The sequence below is a fragment of the Varroa jacobsoni genome, unplaced genomic scaffold (genome assembly GCF_002532875.2).
Source record: "Varroa jacobsoni isolate VJ856 unplaced genomic scaffold, vjacob_1.0 scaffold_188, whole genome shotgun sequence".
Classification (NCBI taxonomy): domain Eukaryota; kingdom Metazoa; phylum Arthropoda; class Arachnida; order Mesostigmata; family Varroidae; genus Varroa; species Varroa jacobsoni.
The window spans coordinates 151,490-167,593 of NW_019213090.1; the positions used below are offsets into that span (position 1 = coordinate 151,490).

The 16,104-nt window shown below is 46.6% G+C and overlaps 2 protein-coding genes across 6 annotated transcripts in view; one reads left to right on the forward strand and one right to left on the reverse strand.

Moving 5' to 3' along the window:
• The window catches only part of LOC111272566 (diacylglycerol kinase theta), a 22,241-nt gene extending 9,611 nt beyond the window's left edge, over window positions 1-12,630 (reverse strand). The window contains exons 1-11 of one of the 3 annotated variants that reach the window (XR_002687603.2): window positions 12,130-12,628; window positions 10,591-10,670; window positions 9,247-9,481; window positions 8,612-8,833; window positions 8,269-8,472; window positions 7,693-7,955; window positions 7,128-7,355; window positions 6,736-6,886; window positions 5,514-6,395; window positions 4,468-4,757; window positions 3,074-3,257 (exon numbers count right to left, since the gene is read on the reverse strand). Coding sequence is in view for 2 of the 3 variants with exons in the window: in XM_022854095.2 (XP_022709830.1) it covers window positions 3,141-3,257; window positions 4,468-4,757; window positions 5,514-6,395; window positions 6,736-6,886; window positions 7,128-7,355; window positions 7,693-7,955; window positions 8,269-8,472; window positions 8,612-8,833; window positions 9,247-9,481; window positions 10,591-10,670; window positions 12,130-12,535 (3,078 nt within the window). In the remaining variant the exon portion in view is untranslated. Of the gene's footprint in view, window positions 1-2,106; window positions 3,258-4,467; window positions 4,758-5,513; window positions 6,396-6,735; window positions 6,887-7,127; window positions 7,356-7,692; window positions 7,956-8,268; window positions 8,473-8,611; window positions 8,834-9,246; window positions 9,482-10,590; window positions 10,671-12,129 lie in introns of those variants that run through there. The other 2 variants (XM_022854095.2, XM_022854107.2) reach the window with 2 other exon arrangements.
• Window positions 17-16,104, forward strand: part of LOC111272579 (organic cation transporter protein) — a 31,581-nt gene continuing 15,493 nt past the window's right edge. For 2 of the 3 annotated variants that reach the window (XM_022854152.2, XM_022854117.2), the window contains exon 1: window positions 17-1,216. In XM_022854152.2, the coding sequence (XP_022709887.1) occupies window positions 1,153-1,216 (64 nt within the window). In that variant the 5' untranslated portion in view covers window positions 17-1,152. Of the gene's footprint in view, window positions 3,018-16,104 lie in introns of all 3 variants that reach the window. The other variant, XM_022854132.2, reaches the window with a different exon arrangement.

The window sequence follows — 16,104 nt, forward strand, 5'->3', positions numbered from 1 at the left end:
TAATAAAACATGGCTTTGTACTTTAACAGTCCGGCTTGTTGAATCTCCATCGTAGATATTGTTCATTGTTAATACTCGTCGTCATTTTCATGATCATGACCATCAATATGTTGTTGATGTTGCTGCTTAGGTTGTTTTTACATCTATATTCTGTTGTTTTTTTTTGGAACGCATGGCGTAGCCGGTTGTTGTTATTGTTGAAATAGATAAAACAAGATGCGAGATTTCTTGTTGGGTCGACGCTGATGCCCTCGGTTAATCAACAGCCGATAGGGGTGCGTCATCATTCAGTTGCGCAGCGCCACGAACTAGTAGTACTGACGCCGATGCTCAAATCGTGCGTCTCTTTCATTAACGTTGTGTTTCTACACTGTAGTAGATGTTGACGATCGTACGGTTGTATTAGCGATCCGCGCGTCGCGTCATCTGAGCCTTCTTTTTTTCTGATGCGCGCCTCCTCTACCCTAACTTTTCTCTCACTCCTGCTAAACTTCGTCACTCTTTTTAATATTAGATTATCGTCCATTCGACCAGACGACAGAATTAAGAATAGGTTTGTTTTATTTTACTTGTTATTGTTGATGTCATAGTAGCACACGCATTGTTATTGTTATTGTGCATGATAATGGCGCTACTTCGCCGTGTTGTTTCGAACACAGCATTTGCGAGAGAGACAGAGAGAGAGAGAGAGAAAGAGAGAGAGAGAGAGAGAGAGAGAGAGAGAGAGGGGGGAAAGTGGGTGAAGAAAGTCGTATGCATCGAGCCGAGTTTCGCGGCGCTGTGCAGTACATTTCCATTTTGCGGTAAGTACCTCAAACGATGGCTGTGCTTCGTTTTTTTGTTCAAAGTTAGTGTTAGAATTGCTTGTGTAACTTGACATCTTTTTCTTCGATGAGGATGATACCACTGGTGATCGTGGTCGGCAGTAGCTATTACTTTAGTTTACAAGTAATCTGCACGTCATTTGGTTAAGTTCTGCGCTGTTATAATCGCTTCGATTGAAGTGCGATGGGTCTGCTTCGTATGCGTGCACTTACTTCATCTGTGTGACCACTTGCGAGGTTTCATTATCTCTTTGATGTCACTTGTTTGTGCTTATTGTTTCTATAAGTGCTTTTCTGTGGTTTCTCCATATTAATTGGTAGTAATGTGATGGGGACTCTTTCATGTGATATATCTACCGTTGATGTCGATGTTGCGTTGCCCGTTGTCAGAGGTATTTGTCCTAAAGAATTTCGTTTGTTTATTGTGCGCTTGATCACAGTTTTATTATCCGCAATCGCACACATATGATAAATAATAAAACGTTACAGTAAACGTTGGTGAGAAGAATAAACAAAAAGAGGTGACATTAGTTCTTTATCCGTATGAAATACATTTATCACTACCATATATTTGTTATGTATATCACTATAAAACGTTTGCATGAACTCCAAAAATCAGCGTATAATAAGCGTCATCTACTAAGAGCTCACTGCAATGCGACAGCCCCTACATAATTTTATTATTCTAGTAAGATAAGTTGACGAATCTCTTAGGTCTGGTGGAAAGCCACGAAAATGGCCATACAGCATAAGTTATTGTTGCCTTTTGAACCAAGTTAGTCATGCTCTCCAGCCATGATTCCGTACGTCAGACTTCACAGAACAGATTAGCAATGCAAGAATAATTATTACCCCCTATAAAGCGGTCGAGCTACGATCGGTTGAGCGTTTGAATCCGTTAAATAAGAAAAAAACGTTACAGCCGAAAGCAGTATATCAGGCTGCTAGGTTAACGGGTCTTATAAAGCAGGCAGGAAGAAAAAACTAGTCAGTTTTTTGTTATTGTTATTTTTTTCCTATGGATATATGAAGGTGTAATACTGGCGATTATAGCCGGCGCTTAATAACCCATACCAACATCTTGTAATGGAGGTATTCGTCTTGTGTATTTATTTCTAAAGGCTTTTGTTCATTCATTATTCTTATCATTTTAAGGGCATCAATATGGAAATGGGTGTTAAATACAAACATATCCAAATCTACCCACACAAATTGTTTATAAACAACAGAGGAAAATAAAAGACAGGCATTAGTTTACAAATAATATAGAGAGGCAGTCAACTGTAAATTAGTATCTATGGGATTTATTTTTTTGTTCGTTACATTTCATCATTTTTAGAAATACTGGCTGTCCTTATAAATTCATTTTAGCATCAGCTATTCTAACGCAATTTTCTATGCCCACTTGCTCAGTGATGACGTTTCAATAAGGAGGGCCTCGTGGAACATGCATTCCGGGGATGGCAGCTAAATAAGAGTTGTTATAGGAATACAGAGTTCGCAGTTCTTTTAAATCTTATCCTATTTAAATCGGTATAGGAGGTCGAGGGGGTGGGGTGGGAGGGGCTGTTGCGTCACTTAGAGCAGTTCGCCTGTTTCGCTGTCATCGTCGCGTGCGCAGCAATAGCAGCATTCAGCACATGAGCACGTTTGACTGCCGCCACCGCTAGTGTTCCGACAGGCCGAATAAGTTAACCGAACAAGGCATGATTCGATACGTTGGGCTGAGGGCAGGCAGAGACAGGGGCACCGTGGAGGGCATATCAGAAATAGAATGTTAGCACCCAGCCCACGTCCTTTCCTGCATTGATGCGCATGCGGCCCCTCGCACGGGTCCTGCCGCACTAACGGCGATGGCTCTCCAATCGAGCCGTCTAGGCCTGCGGACTCTGTCCTTGTTGTCGTGCTGTAATCATGCGAATGCAATAGCTGTTGCGTCTGCGATGAAATTGTTTGCGACATGGACGAACAAGAGCACCATGAACGCCTCTTTTCCTGTTGCTGCTGTTGTCGTTTCTGTCTGTGATCCGTTACTTTTGTGTCGGTTTTTTTCGCTATTTGCGCCTCTGCGTGTGCACATAATGATGATGATTCGGATGTTGTTGTTGGACCATACTGTTGTTGTTGTTTTGACTGCTTTCTGGCATCGTCTTTGGCCGTGGTAATAGTAGAAATTGAACAACAATGCTGATGGTAAGAACTATCAATATCTGTATCCGTATATATAGTAGCAGTATTAATTGTAGTACTTGTGTAGGGCTTGGAAGAGCTGGTGGTGATCAGCAGTGCTCGGCTGCACGAGTGGTACCAACGCAGTCAGTCTGTTGTCGATTGATCCAAGTTTGAGGATTTCTCTGATACGCCTGACGCGGCCGAGGTGAGCATCGGTTCCGTGTTGCGACGTTTCATTTTCGACTTTCGCAGCATCGTAGCCTATAGATGTGTGGATGTAAATATCGTGTGTTGAATGATAGGTTTGGTTGATGGGCCGGTCGAATAAAGGCCAATTCAGTGTGTTAGGCGGGTGATTCGATGATAACAGTTCGGTTAGCCGAGATTTATTTGTTGGTCGATCCAATCGAAGGGTCGGTTTCGACCGACCGATCGATGTGTCCAAGCGGTCATCACGTGGCCGAGATGAAGGATTCGTTATCATGTCGAGCAGAACAGGGCGTATGGTGGCAGCGACATGCAGTAGGTGAAACAGACGGACAAAGAGAGACAAAATAATACAAAGGCGTCTTGCTGTTAGTAAACTCACCTATTCTTATTTAGTCTCATAACACGTCACTACAATTAAGCGTCATTCGTCATCAGCACTAACACTAATTATCATGATGTCCATATTGCCACTCGTACCACGTCCATTACAATGGCAATTACTATTGCTAATCTATTGTAACGGCAGACAGAAGTCATTAATAATAACAACAATCTGCTCTTATCTAGTGCAAGCAAATCCATCGTAACCCATAACGGTGTTTTCCTGTCTTTTTTTTACCATTGCCACTAAGAAGCGGTGAGAATCGTTGTTCGATTAAAATTCCTTGTGCGCGTTACTATTTCCGCTTCCGTTAGAAAACGGGAGCTTTAACTATGTCAATGCAATTTCGTAGGTTACAGTTGGTAAATATTCGATACGGTTCTTCCCAAATCGATTACGAATGATAGCCAAGAGCATAATGTTCCCTATATATTGAATCAATGGTAGGCGATATCCAGTTAACCTAGTGATATCCTGTGAATTGCCATTGTCATAAAACCCGCAATTTAATTTTTGGTCCCTCTCTGTTTTTTCAATTCATCGTTGTCTCAAGTGGCAATAAACCTACATATATTTTTATTTAATTGAGTAAGCACGTGTGGATATTGTATCAGCTGCGATCAAATCAGCCGTTTTAAGAAGAAGCAAAAGTCAGTTAGTTCCTAATCGTGTATCTGACGATACCTACAACTGATGTATCTAACAACAATGATATGCGTATGCATGACATTCATATAGTGACCATGATCTCTACGGAAAGACCACGCCGAGTTCACTATTATTAATGTGGCTATTGGGACTAAATTGGGTTCCCATCACCTAAGTTTTTTGTCTCCGCAATATTGATTGGTCGTGAAGCATACATATGAACGCACGTACCTTCAAAGCAGATCGCAAGACCACGACTTCTCCCGGCGGCTGTATCCAGGGCTCCCCGTCAACCTGCACTGGCATCTCGGTGTTCATTCGGATACGCAGATGACCGCCCTGGGCGATCCGGATCGCGCTCCGCATGCCGCCTTGTATCTGGCCCATGTGCACGACTCCGGTAACTCCAACCACTTCCAACATGCCGTCGTAGTGCGTCGGTTTTGAAAATGCGTCGTCGCGTTCCGGACCCCACGGATTGGCACCAGAACCCCAACTCAGGATGTTCAAAATAATAATACCTGTACACAGTAGCGAGTCGATGTCAAATAATCCAACAAAAGAAAAGTGAGCACGGCATCGGAATGGAAAAGAGATCGATTACTTGTTATACGACAAATGATGGTAACGATATAGGTGCCATGAGGGTATTAAGGACGTGAGGGAGACACAACTCCCGCAGACTATATAAGTCTATGTTGGAGCGGCAAGCTTCGCCGTCTTAATATTCGTCGCAATTGTTAAGCCTAAGCCGGTTGGTTGCAATTTATTTCTTTCGAGACCTGACCTTGCTCAACTTAGCCAAGTTTATCGCTTGTCGTAGCTATAATCCGTAATTAGGGAGTAATCACTTGCACACTTTAAAAAGACCAACGCATTGCTGTTGCCGCCATTCTTCTAATTCTTACTTTAGGGTCTACCGAATCATGCAGTCACCAACGCCACTACTTCCACTGCGGGAAGGCATGAACCTCTCGTGGGTATCTCGTAGGCATTCAGCAAAAAGCTTCGGTGGCACTTTCACAACAGATGCAACTAATACGACACGGAACTAAATGACCGCTACCGCTGACACTAATGCTGTTATTAACCATTGTGGCCCCATACATGGATAAGAGTATTAATATATGCCCGAGTGACTCTAACGTACAGTGCCGTATGGCTAGGTGTCAAATGAAGAGCACAATGGGCGTATAGGGATAGTGGAAACGTAATAAGGATGGGAACAAGGCGCGAAGCTCACGAGCTGATCTCATTGTTATGAGTAACCTACTTACCTTCAACAGGTGGCAACTCAACGGTTTTACCATCAACTTCGAGTTTCACTTCTCGATGCAGGTCTCGCCACGTTTTCCGAGAGACCATTTTTCGCAAGCCCATTTTGACGTATACGCCCTTATTATGTAAGCGGCTATTGAACTTGTTAGGATTTTCTTCGCGGGCGTTGTGAAAGTCGAGGCAGAGGTCAGCATCAATACCAATGCCGAAATAGTTGTTCATGACAAATATGGCGGTGTTATCTTCCGACGTCGAGTTGGATGTACCTTGTTTGCTTTCATCTTTCTCGTCCGTATGGAATACGACTGTCCACCGGTCGAGACGAATCTCCTCGGCGTCAATGACGTCCCGCAGTAATGACATCGGATCCCCACCGCCAGTGTATCCTGGTCCCCAACGAAGTACACGCGCTAAGTCATTTCCAGTGCCGAGCGGCACGATGGCACATGGCGGCGATTGACACTCTGAATCCTGTCCCACGTTGTCGAGACACTGGAGTACCCAGCCAACAGTGCCGTCGCCCCCACACACGAGGATCTTGTAGTCGCGCACGTGCCGAAATACGTATAGACCCGGTAGGGGCCCGCTGTTTTCTAGGTCATAGACCTGATACGGGTTTAGCATTTTACGGAATGATGTGATTAGCTCCAAACCCTGGCACCCTCCGGACTTAACGTTAACAAATACCAAGAGGGGCCGGACACCTTCGGGGATGTTGTCAGGTATCAGGTTGGGCAGTAGAAGCACTAACAGGTTTTTCTCTTCATACGTAGTCTCTCGCAGCATATAAAATGCCTTGACGGCAATATCCGCGTTGTCGTAGGTCACCACCAACGATCCATATTCATAGTAGATCGGACCGATTTGCTTAAATTTGTACGCTGAAAAACATATATCACAGACAAGTTAAGGTATTGTACAGAGTCAGAGGTATGTCGCTGTTAACTTCAACAATGTTGGAAATAGGCAGTAGAATTTGTACGAGATAACAGATAAGAAAACAATCTAACCTGTGTATTAATTGGGCATTATTGCTATTATGGGTTTCACAGGAATGATACGAGATCTGACTAATAGATTTTGATATTTCATTACCTGTTGTTTAGAACGCCAACTAATGAAGGACAAAGATCCAATGATCATTTGTTTATTTTAGTAGCTCACAGCTGTGGATCTGGGTTTTTCACTAGGGTTTTTTTTCATCTTATTCATGGAACTTACGTTTTCCTAGAAGGTCGAGAAGGATCTTCTCGTACTGTCTTTGCGATAAGTTTGGTGGAAGGTTTCCTATGAAGAGGGCCACTGTTGCACTATAGCAGTCTTCCTTCTGCTGCAGATAGAAACGGGTGAGGTCCTTTTGTCGAATAGATTCCTGTAACGCACGTTACATGTCAGACACATTGTTACTTTATGACATCGGATACATTCGAGGTAAATAACGCATTTTACACGTATTCCTTTTAATGGGAAGAAAACGTCTATAACGAGGATCATTTCACATCTATGGTACAATTTGCGGTCATGTTGCGGACCACCTGCTTCAAATGAGTTCGTAATCCGTGATAACCAGCTGGATTTAGTTTAAGATCGTCATCTCTGATTCTCGAACTCACCCTGGCGATGCCTCTTAGTAGCTCCCAGGGGCATTCTTGATTATCCATCACCCGCTCATGCACCGACCCTTTGTCAAGCGTCACCTCGGATAGACGGAACTTGTTAATGTCGGACGCATCTAGGCCGAATTTATCCAATGCCGAGACCATGATTTCCTCGACAGATGTGTCACTCGTTACCGGGATCATGCGAAAAATGTCAGCCGACCGTAATTTTCCCGGGAATACCTGCTCAAACAAGTTAGCCATACAGAGGCAGGATGCGTGCATTAACTACCGACAAAACAGCACTAGATTGCACTATGAACGCCAAAAGAGTGAGACAGGGCACTAAGATACGCTGTAATTCAAGTTGTGCGTACCAGTACGTACATCATTGAATGTATGCCGTTACTATTATCACTTTGACGGGACAATGTACAACAGACAGTGAAATCGAACCATCGGACGAGACACATGAAAGAAGAGTATAATTCAGTCGATTCCAAATCGGAAAGAAAAAAGCATATGGTTAGGATAATTGAAACTACTACTTAGTACGAATACAAATGCTGGAGACTAGTACCTTAACAAAGCCTTGATCTGGGTTGGGCGGCTTGTACCGCAAAAAGATGGCTGGACGTTTGCCTTCGCGCCGCGTCAAGCTCTGTACGGGCATGAAGTCGGCAAGCTCCTTTTCGGCGGGATCGAACACGTCGGTGATAACGTAGTGCTTTGGATCACCCGACACATGGAAAGCGCGAAGCGCTGCGGCGATGATCGCCTCTCGCGACGCACTGCGCGCCACCGTGATTGTCCTGAACATCCGCCGTTTCATCGACGCATTGCCTATACAGAATCACAGACGAACACCCAGCAAATGTCTGTCATTAGCGATATGCTAGTCATGTGACAAATACATGAAAAGCATTAAAAGTTGTAGTTAAACAAAAGCTTGTAGTCGACCGTATCAAAATTTTCGATTCGATGTATAAACTATAGGGAGGTAATGATGAAAAGCGATAGGCAAGCACAAACGTTTGTCAGAAAAAAGATTTATTCTATCAAGTCTGTAAATGACTCGCGTTGTCGTGCGGTACTACATTAGCATCGTTTCGGAGTTTGCCATCAGGTATGCCGGCGAAACATCATTGCCGCTTACCATCGTATACTTTGATAACTTCTTCATCTTTATCCTTCTCTTTAGGCGAGGGATAGTCATCCTGCATATCCTTGGTACGTGTAGCCCGTTCGCTCTGGCTGGTCAGTTCGCCGGCGGTGGATGAGAACTCCTCCGATATGCTGCGTGCTATACTTGGGTATGTGTTACGAGCCATGGTTTGCTCGCGACCTTTCATTTCCATCCCTGAAATCGAGAAAAACAGAAACACTGTTCTAGCGAAGTTTCGGAAGTATAGCCCGTCAACCACGATCTCGTCTTATCTCGATCAGCAATCTCACATGCGCCGTTGTCTACGTAATTCTGCCACTGCTAGAATACGTACCGATGATGGTTTCTAGCGGGACGTCTGTACGAGGAATAGACACGGCGGCTGGCGGAAGCATAATAGATTCGAGTACACCGAAGTTGCACTCGGATGGGACGAGCTTATAGCAAGTCGCATGCGCCGCTATGCCACACCATTCGCATCGCATGCCGGCTAGACATTCGGCCGACCAACACGCCTTCTTGCACGTCTGGCATTTGGAGTTGGCAGGAAGGTTTCCTATAATAACAAATACACACGTTAGCGCAGCTGTAACAAGGTACCCTATTTCATGTCCACTTAGGCTCAAGTTACGGTGAAGCTAAAAGGTACTACACAACGTATTCAAGACGTACATGTAGCTAAAATCGAACATGAGTAAGTGTCCCAACAAAAGACGTGTCTTAAAATTGTTATCCAGTAGAATAAAGGCGAACGCTCAAAGTTCTAATCAACGTTCGGTCTATTAATCGAACACTATACACTTTGAAGTTCATCCTCAACGCGCAAGATTTAGAGTATAGGAAGGGTTGAAACCACACCAACGATATTCGACTCTGCGTGTACGACGAAACATAGAAATAGACAAAAATCTACCTCATAGAGCGTAAAGCATCCCGAAATAAAAAGTGATGTCATAAACCGTTTCTTACCTTCTCGCCAGTGATGGTATTGGACCGGTTGTGACTGTTGTTTGCTCGTCCTACTAGCAGTATACGTCGCACACTGCTTACAATCGGCCACACTGAAGTCCTGACATTCAAGGTGAACGCAGTATTCACACACTTCGCAGCGAACCGCGCAGCTGTCTTCGATACGTTTGCGGCATACGTTACAGAACTTGCGCTTCAAATGACCCGCTTCGGTCCAGCAGTGTGGCACCGGATTCTGTAGAGTGAGATTATGTAAAGATAGAAGATCGAAGTTAGATCATACGTTCAGCAAACGACACCACAGGTAACGAACAATTTATGTAGATGCTATTTCTAACACGTTTTAATTAATCGTAATTCGGATACAATTCAGGCTCTCTCTCTCTCTCTATATATATATATATATATATATATACACTTAACTAGAACAGCCTGTAGTGTTCGGTAGAGCCAGAGAACACTTCGCCTTTATGGCAAAAAAATCGGGATCATTTTTCTTTCAGTATTCTACAGCCTAGATGTTGCATGCTCAAAAGGCGCATCGCTATTTTCGACTGCGATATTGTCCGAGGAACTTTATTTTCTCTTCATAGCTGAGAATAAAGGTATCGTAAAGCAAAGAATCTTCCGGAAGTCCAGATGTTATTTATTCACAAATATTAGAATCCACGGGGAAGAAACACAAAATAAATCATGGATCAACAGTGAGCGCTTTCGCCTGTGCGACAGCCCAGCGGATTGTCGAACAGTACGCGTACTGCAGTGGCAGCTCTTGCTTGGACCCTATTTGTGAAAATGCTTTATTTAAGCATATTCAAATCATGCCTCTGCATTAAGTGAAATTAAAAACATATTTCAACAGTTTTTTTTAAGGTAGAATTCACAACAGTGCCCTAGCTTGCTTTACGGTTACCCTGAAGGTTTGCTTTGCCAAGCTCGTGCCCCTATAATAAAGGGGGGCATACTTTTCAAATTCGTGAAAGTACGTTGACAAAATACAATATTCGACAACCCTGGTCCGATCATGGTGCTTTAAGATACGCATGATTACGTTGCTCTATTAACGACCCCATGCATAAATGACGACGTGCTCAGGAGAGGAAAACAGCTGATTCAATTCGGTGCCTAAATCAACTAGAGAATTTGCAAAACGCAATTCAAGGACGTCTTATTCGTGAGGGCAAAGCATCCCCGTATCGGACTAACTGTTTCAATCTGAAGCTATATCTAATCGGAACGGGCTTTCAGCCCTCTCTGATGCGGCACCTTCAACAGGCTATCGGTTACAATAGGGCCCAACAAATCTCATGAATCTATACATATTAAGAAATGTATGTAACTTACCTTGATGACGTTGATTGCAATAGTGGAACAAGGCGATACCACTGTTTTGAGACACCGATCGTGCACGACAAAATTGCACACTGAATTTACAGTTGTCGTATTTCCGTCAGGAGTAAATCCGATAAAGTCGAAAACAACACCATAGACAGCAAGAGTTAGACAGATAAACATCTTGTAAACCGGAGCACAAACTGTTTGAAAAGTCAGGAAAAAAAGATATTTACACCACAGATCTTTTTGTCTGTGTGAAAACGATTAGTTGGTATATAGTATATAGAGTTTTATGTATATAGTTTTAGAATATTTATCCATAAGGAAAATAGCTTATATCCATCCAAATATCGACTGCGTCTCTCCGTTATTATTTATGCCAAATTGCGTTCTTATAACATATTTGTTTGTCAAGCTATCCGTCGGTATTATCCTCATTATTAAGCTGACAAAGATAATACGGGATTTCTATTTTCTATGCTCACAAAAGTGCCGTCGAATTTTTTATCGTTTATTAAGAGGCTTACTAAGGCCCGAGACACAACGCCGCTTTCTAACTCATTGCTGTAGTAAAAGAGCGAGCATGTAACTCATCGCAACAACACGAGTGGGGTATTAAGGACGTTTCATGGCATCGGGATATAGAAGGGAGGTGCTTCGGACACTTTCTGCTTCAGCTAAAGGCTGTTGTTTCTCTTGTACACTGCTCAACGTAGGTGAACCTATACGGATAGAGGTGACTGTGTGTCAATTGGGTTATGAGGCACGACCGCTAAATTTGTTAACATAGGCGGGTTTGAGTTTACACTGTTAGCGGTTTGGTCTTATGACCCAGTACCATATCCGCCTGTTTTCATTATAGAACTTGTTAGAGCAGTTTTGCGAATTGTTCCTCTTTCAATAAGGACGATAAGTATAGGTTACTGTATTAGATGTATTAACTATTTACTTTGCTTTCTTTTGTACTACTCCATTGGCAGACAATCAAACGCCGGTTCGTTCAAAGTGCCGCACGGTCGCTAAATCCGTCCAGTGTAACTAAAACGTTGAACGGACGGCTGGATTTGTTCATCGATTAGCTGTTTGCTGCGTTTGTCAGCTTGCGCTCATGCATGTCAAAATCTGTCATAAGACCGAATACAACACTTCCTTTGCGTTGTATAGAATATAGTGACTGTGTTAGATAAAGCTTGTGTATATCTGTTCATAACATAAATGTATCTAGTGTAGTGCATGTTCCCCTAGTATCTCTGACGGGTTTTACATGTTCACTTGTCGCGTTCACTTTCTTCTGATTACTATTTTCTCACGTACAGATTTTGAATACCCCAATTCCTCACAGGTTTTTTGACCCTCATCGTTGCCGTATCATCATATGCAGTGTTTGCATGCATATGACATGGTTCGTCGTCGCAGTATTTTTGGTCGTCGCCGTTGTCGTTGTCAACGACAATATCAAGTCGTACATGGTCCTAACACGTCGAGTCCTATCACGTACTATATATCGCAGTAGCGGATAGGCAGCGTTATCCAGCTTATCGTACGTACCTTCACAGATGTAGCCCTGGCCGATAAGGCCCCAGAGCATGTCGGTGCAGTGGTGACAATAGGTGGGTTTGTGAAATGTTTTCTTAGTGAAGTAGTGTCCATGGCCCATCTCGTACTCGGAGCCCGCGGACCCTTCCGGCCCAACAGTGGGCTCACCGCTATCGCAGCCCCCGCCATCAGCTTCAGGTTCGGGGGTGTGAGGCGTTAGCGCATCGCCTTCACTAGCGCCGGTCGCTGCTGCCGGGTAGCCTGGACATCCTGGCGCGCCAAACGACGATCCAGTCGGACTAAGTGGCGTCGGGTCGCCGACGCTCGACTCACCAGCCTCGGCTGCGAGCGAACTGTCTCCTGCCTGATGCTCGGAGCTACTCGATCCTACACCCATGTTAGGCCTAGCCGTCGCCATGTTCGGGCGTCGAACTGGCGAGCGCCTCAGGCGTTGCGGGCGGTCCGGCTAAATGCCGGAGCGCTGCCGCGGCGCGGGCGATAACGACGCGTCGAGGCAGTGCGCTCAGCAGAACTCCAGCTGACGTCGCTTGAACACTTTGTAGAAGTCATCGGGCACACTCTGCATGTCGGGCAGCTCCCGCTGTCGTTGCTGCTTGTTTTGCGGGTTACTCTGATGCTTCTGCTTATACGGCTGTATCTTTGATTCTACAACGTCGTCGCGGAATTGCCGCACCTGGCTCAGTTTCCACTCAATGAACGCGGACGTTGTTGACGAGGACGATCGCGATGAGGCGCCGCCCTTGCCTGACTCGATTGCGACGAGCGGGTCTATTAACAGCGGATCGACGGGGGGGTAGTTGATCGACGACGAGCAATAATGCTTGTCGATGTTGGATTTTGCTCTTGCCGTTATCTCAATTTCGGCGGCGAAGGCAATCCGGCGAGGTGTTGTGCAATGATAAGGCCACGCTCGTGTGATTGGCTTCGATGACGCTGCTTTTGCTAGCTCGTTTTCGACGACCTGTTCTGCTATTCCTACTGCGCTTGCTTCTTCTGCTGCAGCAGATCGGGCGCCAACGCCAACGCTAACGCTGCCTTCAGGCGCGGCAGTCGGGTGTCCCGCTTGCGCAGTCACTCCTCCAGGAGTTGCTCGCGGAGGCTGCTGCTTGAACGCGCCGAATTCTTCGTCGGCGTTCATGGCCCGCCCGGCGCGGCTATCGCACGCGCCTTCATACCGGACTGGAGCTCGCGTTGGAGCCCTACGGGGCACACTCCGGGTGGCGGTGCAGGTCACCGACACAATGCAGCTAGCGACACCAGCTGCTCTGCCGACGTAAACACCACCACAGTCCTTTCGGCTTCGCACGTCCCACAGCCTGTTCACAGTTCACTGTTACGCGGCACAGTTTTTCCTATTTTTCGCCTGTTGTCTCGTTAAGTCTAACGACAACGAGAGCGGCGGCGGAAGCAGCAAACGCGTAGCTGTTACGAGGCAGTTCGGCACTCACACAATTACGGCGGCAAGGAGGAGAGCTTCATATCAGTCACACGGAATAGTATTCACTCGTATTGCACGATCGTCAGGTATTGTGCGGCAGCGATCTCAATTGGATGGAGTAATATAGACAGTAGCACTAACATTGTCACAATGATCACCGACTAAGCAAAACACCACAGTATCTTTACTATCATCAACGCAGGCATAGCGTCCACAGCCTACCCCAGACCAGCAGCACTATGACCATGCAAAGTGGGGGGTTGGCTGGCCGGTTGGCTTTTGCTGTTCTTCCTTGCCGCCTCGCCTTTGCTGTCCCTCGACTACGCCTGGCGTTCAAGCCTGGCTGTTAGCTTGCAAGCCGTAAACCTCTGACACCACTCACAGCAGGAGAAATTCCCGCAACAAGCACGGTCGGTGTTTTACATTTACGCTGCTTCTACTACTGCTGCTGCTACCGATTTTTCTCTACCACTACCAATGCCGCACTCCCATCGCCACCTCCAGTAGTAGCAGCAATCCCCTTTCTGTGTCGACGTCGTTCTCTTAGTAAAGCGTATCGAGCAATACTAGTTAGAATTGTAATCGTGTTAGTGGTCGTCGTTATCGTCGCCTTGCCTGGCTTTGCCTTCACTGTCGTAGCTTGGGAAGCTCTCGTAGCCGGAACGTAGTAGTTGTAGTACTAGGAGATCACACCGTGCCACTGGTCGTCGTCGTCGTCTTCGTCTTCTTCTCACGCCTGACGGGGCGGCTTGCTGCTCCGTGTGCCACACACTCACGCTGCCACTGACATCCGCAACAGCAGCACCACCAACGAAATTTGCAACATAAAACATACACACACAACCTCCAACGCTCGTCTGCCGCCTGTGTCTATGGGGTGAATGAATGGGTCCTTTGCCCCTCTGCCACTACTCTGCGCCGCCTCTCTGCCGCCAGCAGCAGGAACGGGAGCGCTCTGCTCAGTTCGCTACTGCTCGTTCGCTTACGGCCGCTCACTTCCACTCTGTTCCCCTCAGCGGCGGGCTGTCCGACCAAGCGATGGGCGGACGGACGGGCCGACGGACGGACGGACTGGCAGTCTGCATCTATGGCGACTTTGGCGGCTGCTGCCGCTGTCTACTCTGCTTTGCCTCTCCGTGTGCTGGTCGTACGTCGACTCTCAGCGGCCGCGCCGCCAGTCGGCTGCTTAGCTAGCCACTTTCATGGGCTCGACGACCAGCTATAACCTAGCGTAGCGTAACCTGGCGGCGGCGAAAGCGCACCACAAGCCTCTTCAGACCTCTGCTGCTACTCAGTGCTGTGATGTACGTTATTATTGCTACCTTTCTGCTAGCCTCTCTGCCTTTCTGTTGCCTGTTTTTCTCTACTGTCTACCCTCCGCGTCTACTGTCTACTCTCTACTGTCGTCCGCGGTTCTCTGCCATCAGCAGTAGTTCGCAGATGCTGCGGGCTCCTGCCGCTGCTGCTGCTCAGGGTTGTTTGCTGCTTGCCCTCTAGTAGTGGTTGAGCTGCTGAACTGCTTTCCACTGTTGGTGCGATGCTGTGGCTGCTCTCTACTCAGACCATCCGTCCATCTGTGGCTTAGTACGTCCGGCCGTCATAGCAAGTTCAAAGAGGCGACACCATGGGTGAGAGTACGGCGGACGCGCGAGCTGACAGCGACTGATGGCTCGGAGTGGAAAGGGCTTCGTGCTACCAACATTGTTCCGCGGAGTGCACGCCTTGTTCCTGTCACCACCATCATTGATTGTCTGCCTCTGGCTTCCCCTTCATTGAAGCAACGACCAAGCAACCCAGCAGCAGCAGTATCATCCGAGCAACGAGTTGGAGATTGAGAGATGAAGCTCGCAGCAGATAGCAGCTCTTGCGCACATTCAATGATGGTGGTGATGCCCACGATCTGCCATAGTATCCTCACGATAGGTTGATAGGTTGACGAGTTCTAGCGAAACAAACGAACTCATGAGCGTATCTCCGAACCTTTTTGGGTTTACGCAAGGACTGTGACTGTTCCGTTATAGATTTACATACCATATGATTAATTCTGTCAAAATGAACTTCGCCGATTGCAGTTACATCCATATCGTGAGCGGATAACAATGCCGCCGTCGTGGCCGTCGTCCTCCGCTACTTTTGGCGGCATCGCGCATCGCAGAGATGGTGGGGGGCCATTGACAGCTACCGTCGGCCGCACTTCCATGACCCTCATACCCCCACCGTTGACTGGCTCGCTAAGTCGTTCGGTCGGGCGCTCTCGGGCTCGCTAACCGTCGTCGACGACGACGACGGTGCAACAGCGACAATGACGACAGCAATGATGACGACTGCTTCAATGACCATGACAAGCAGAGTAAGGTTCAGGAAGGCTCGGCCTGCCTTGGTCCTCTCGACTGTGGAGCGAAGGAGAAAGGGAAAGGACGTAGGAACGAAAAGAGAATGTTCGTCCGTCCGAGTACAACTGCTCCTTCTTCTCATCCAGCGTGCGGAGGGAAGGCAAGGAAAAGCCGTAACTACCGAAAGGGCGGGGG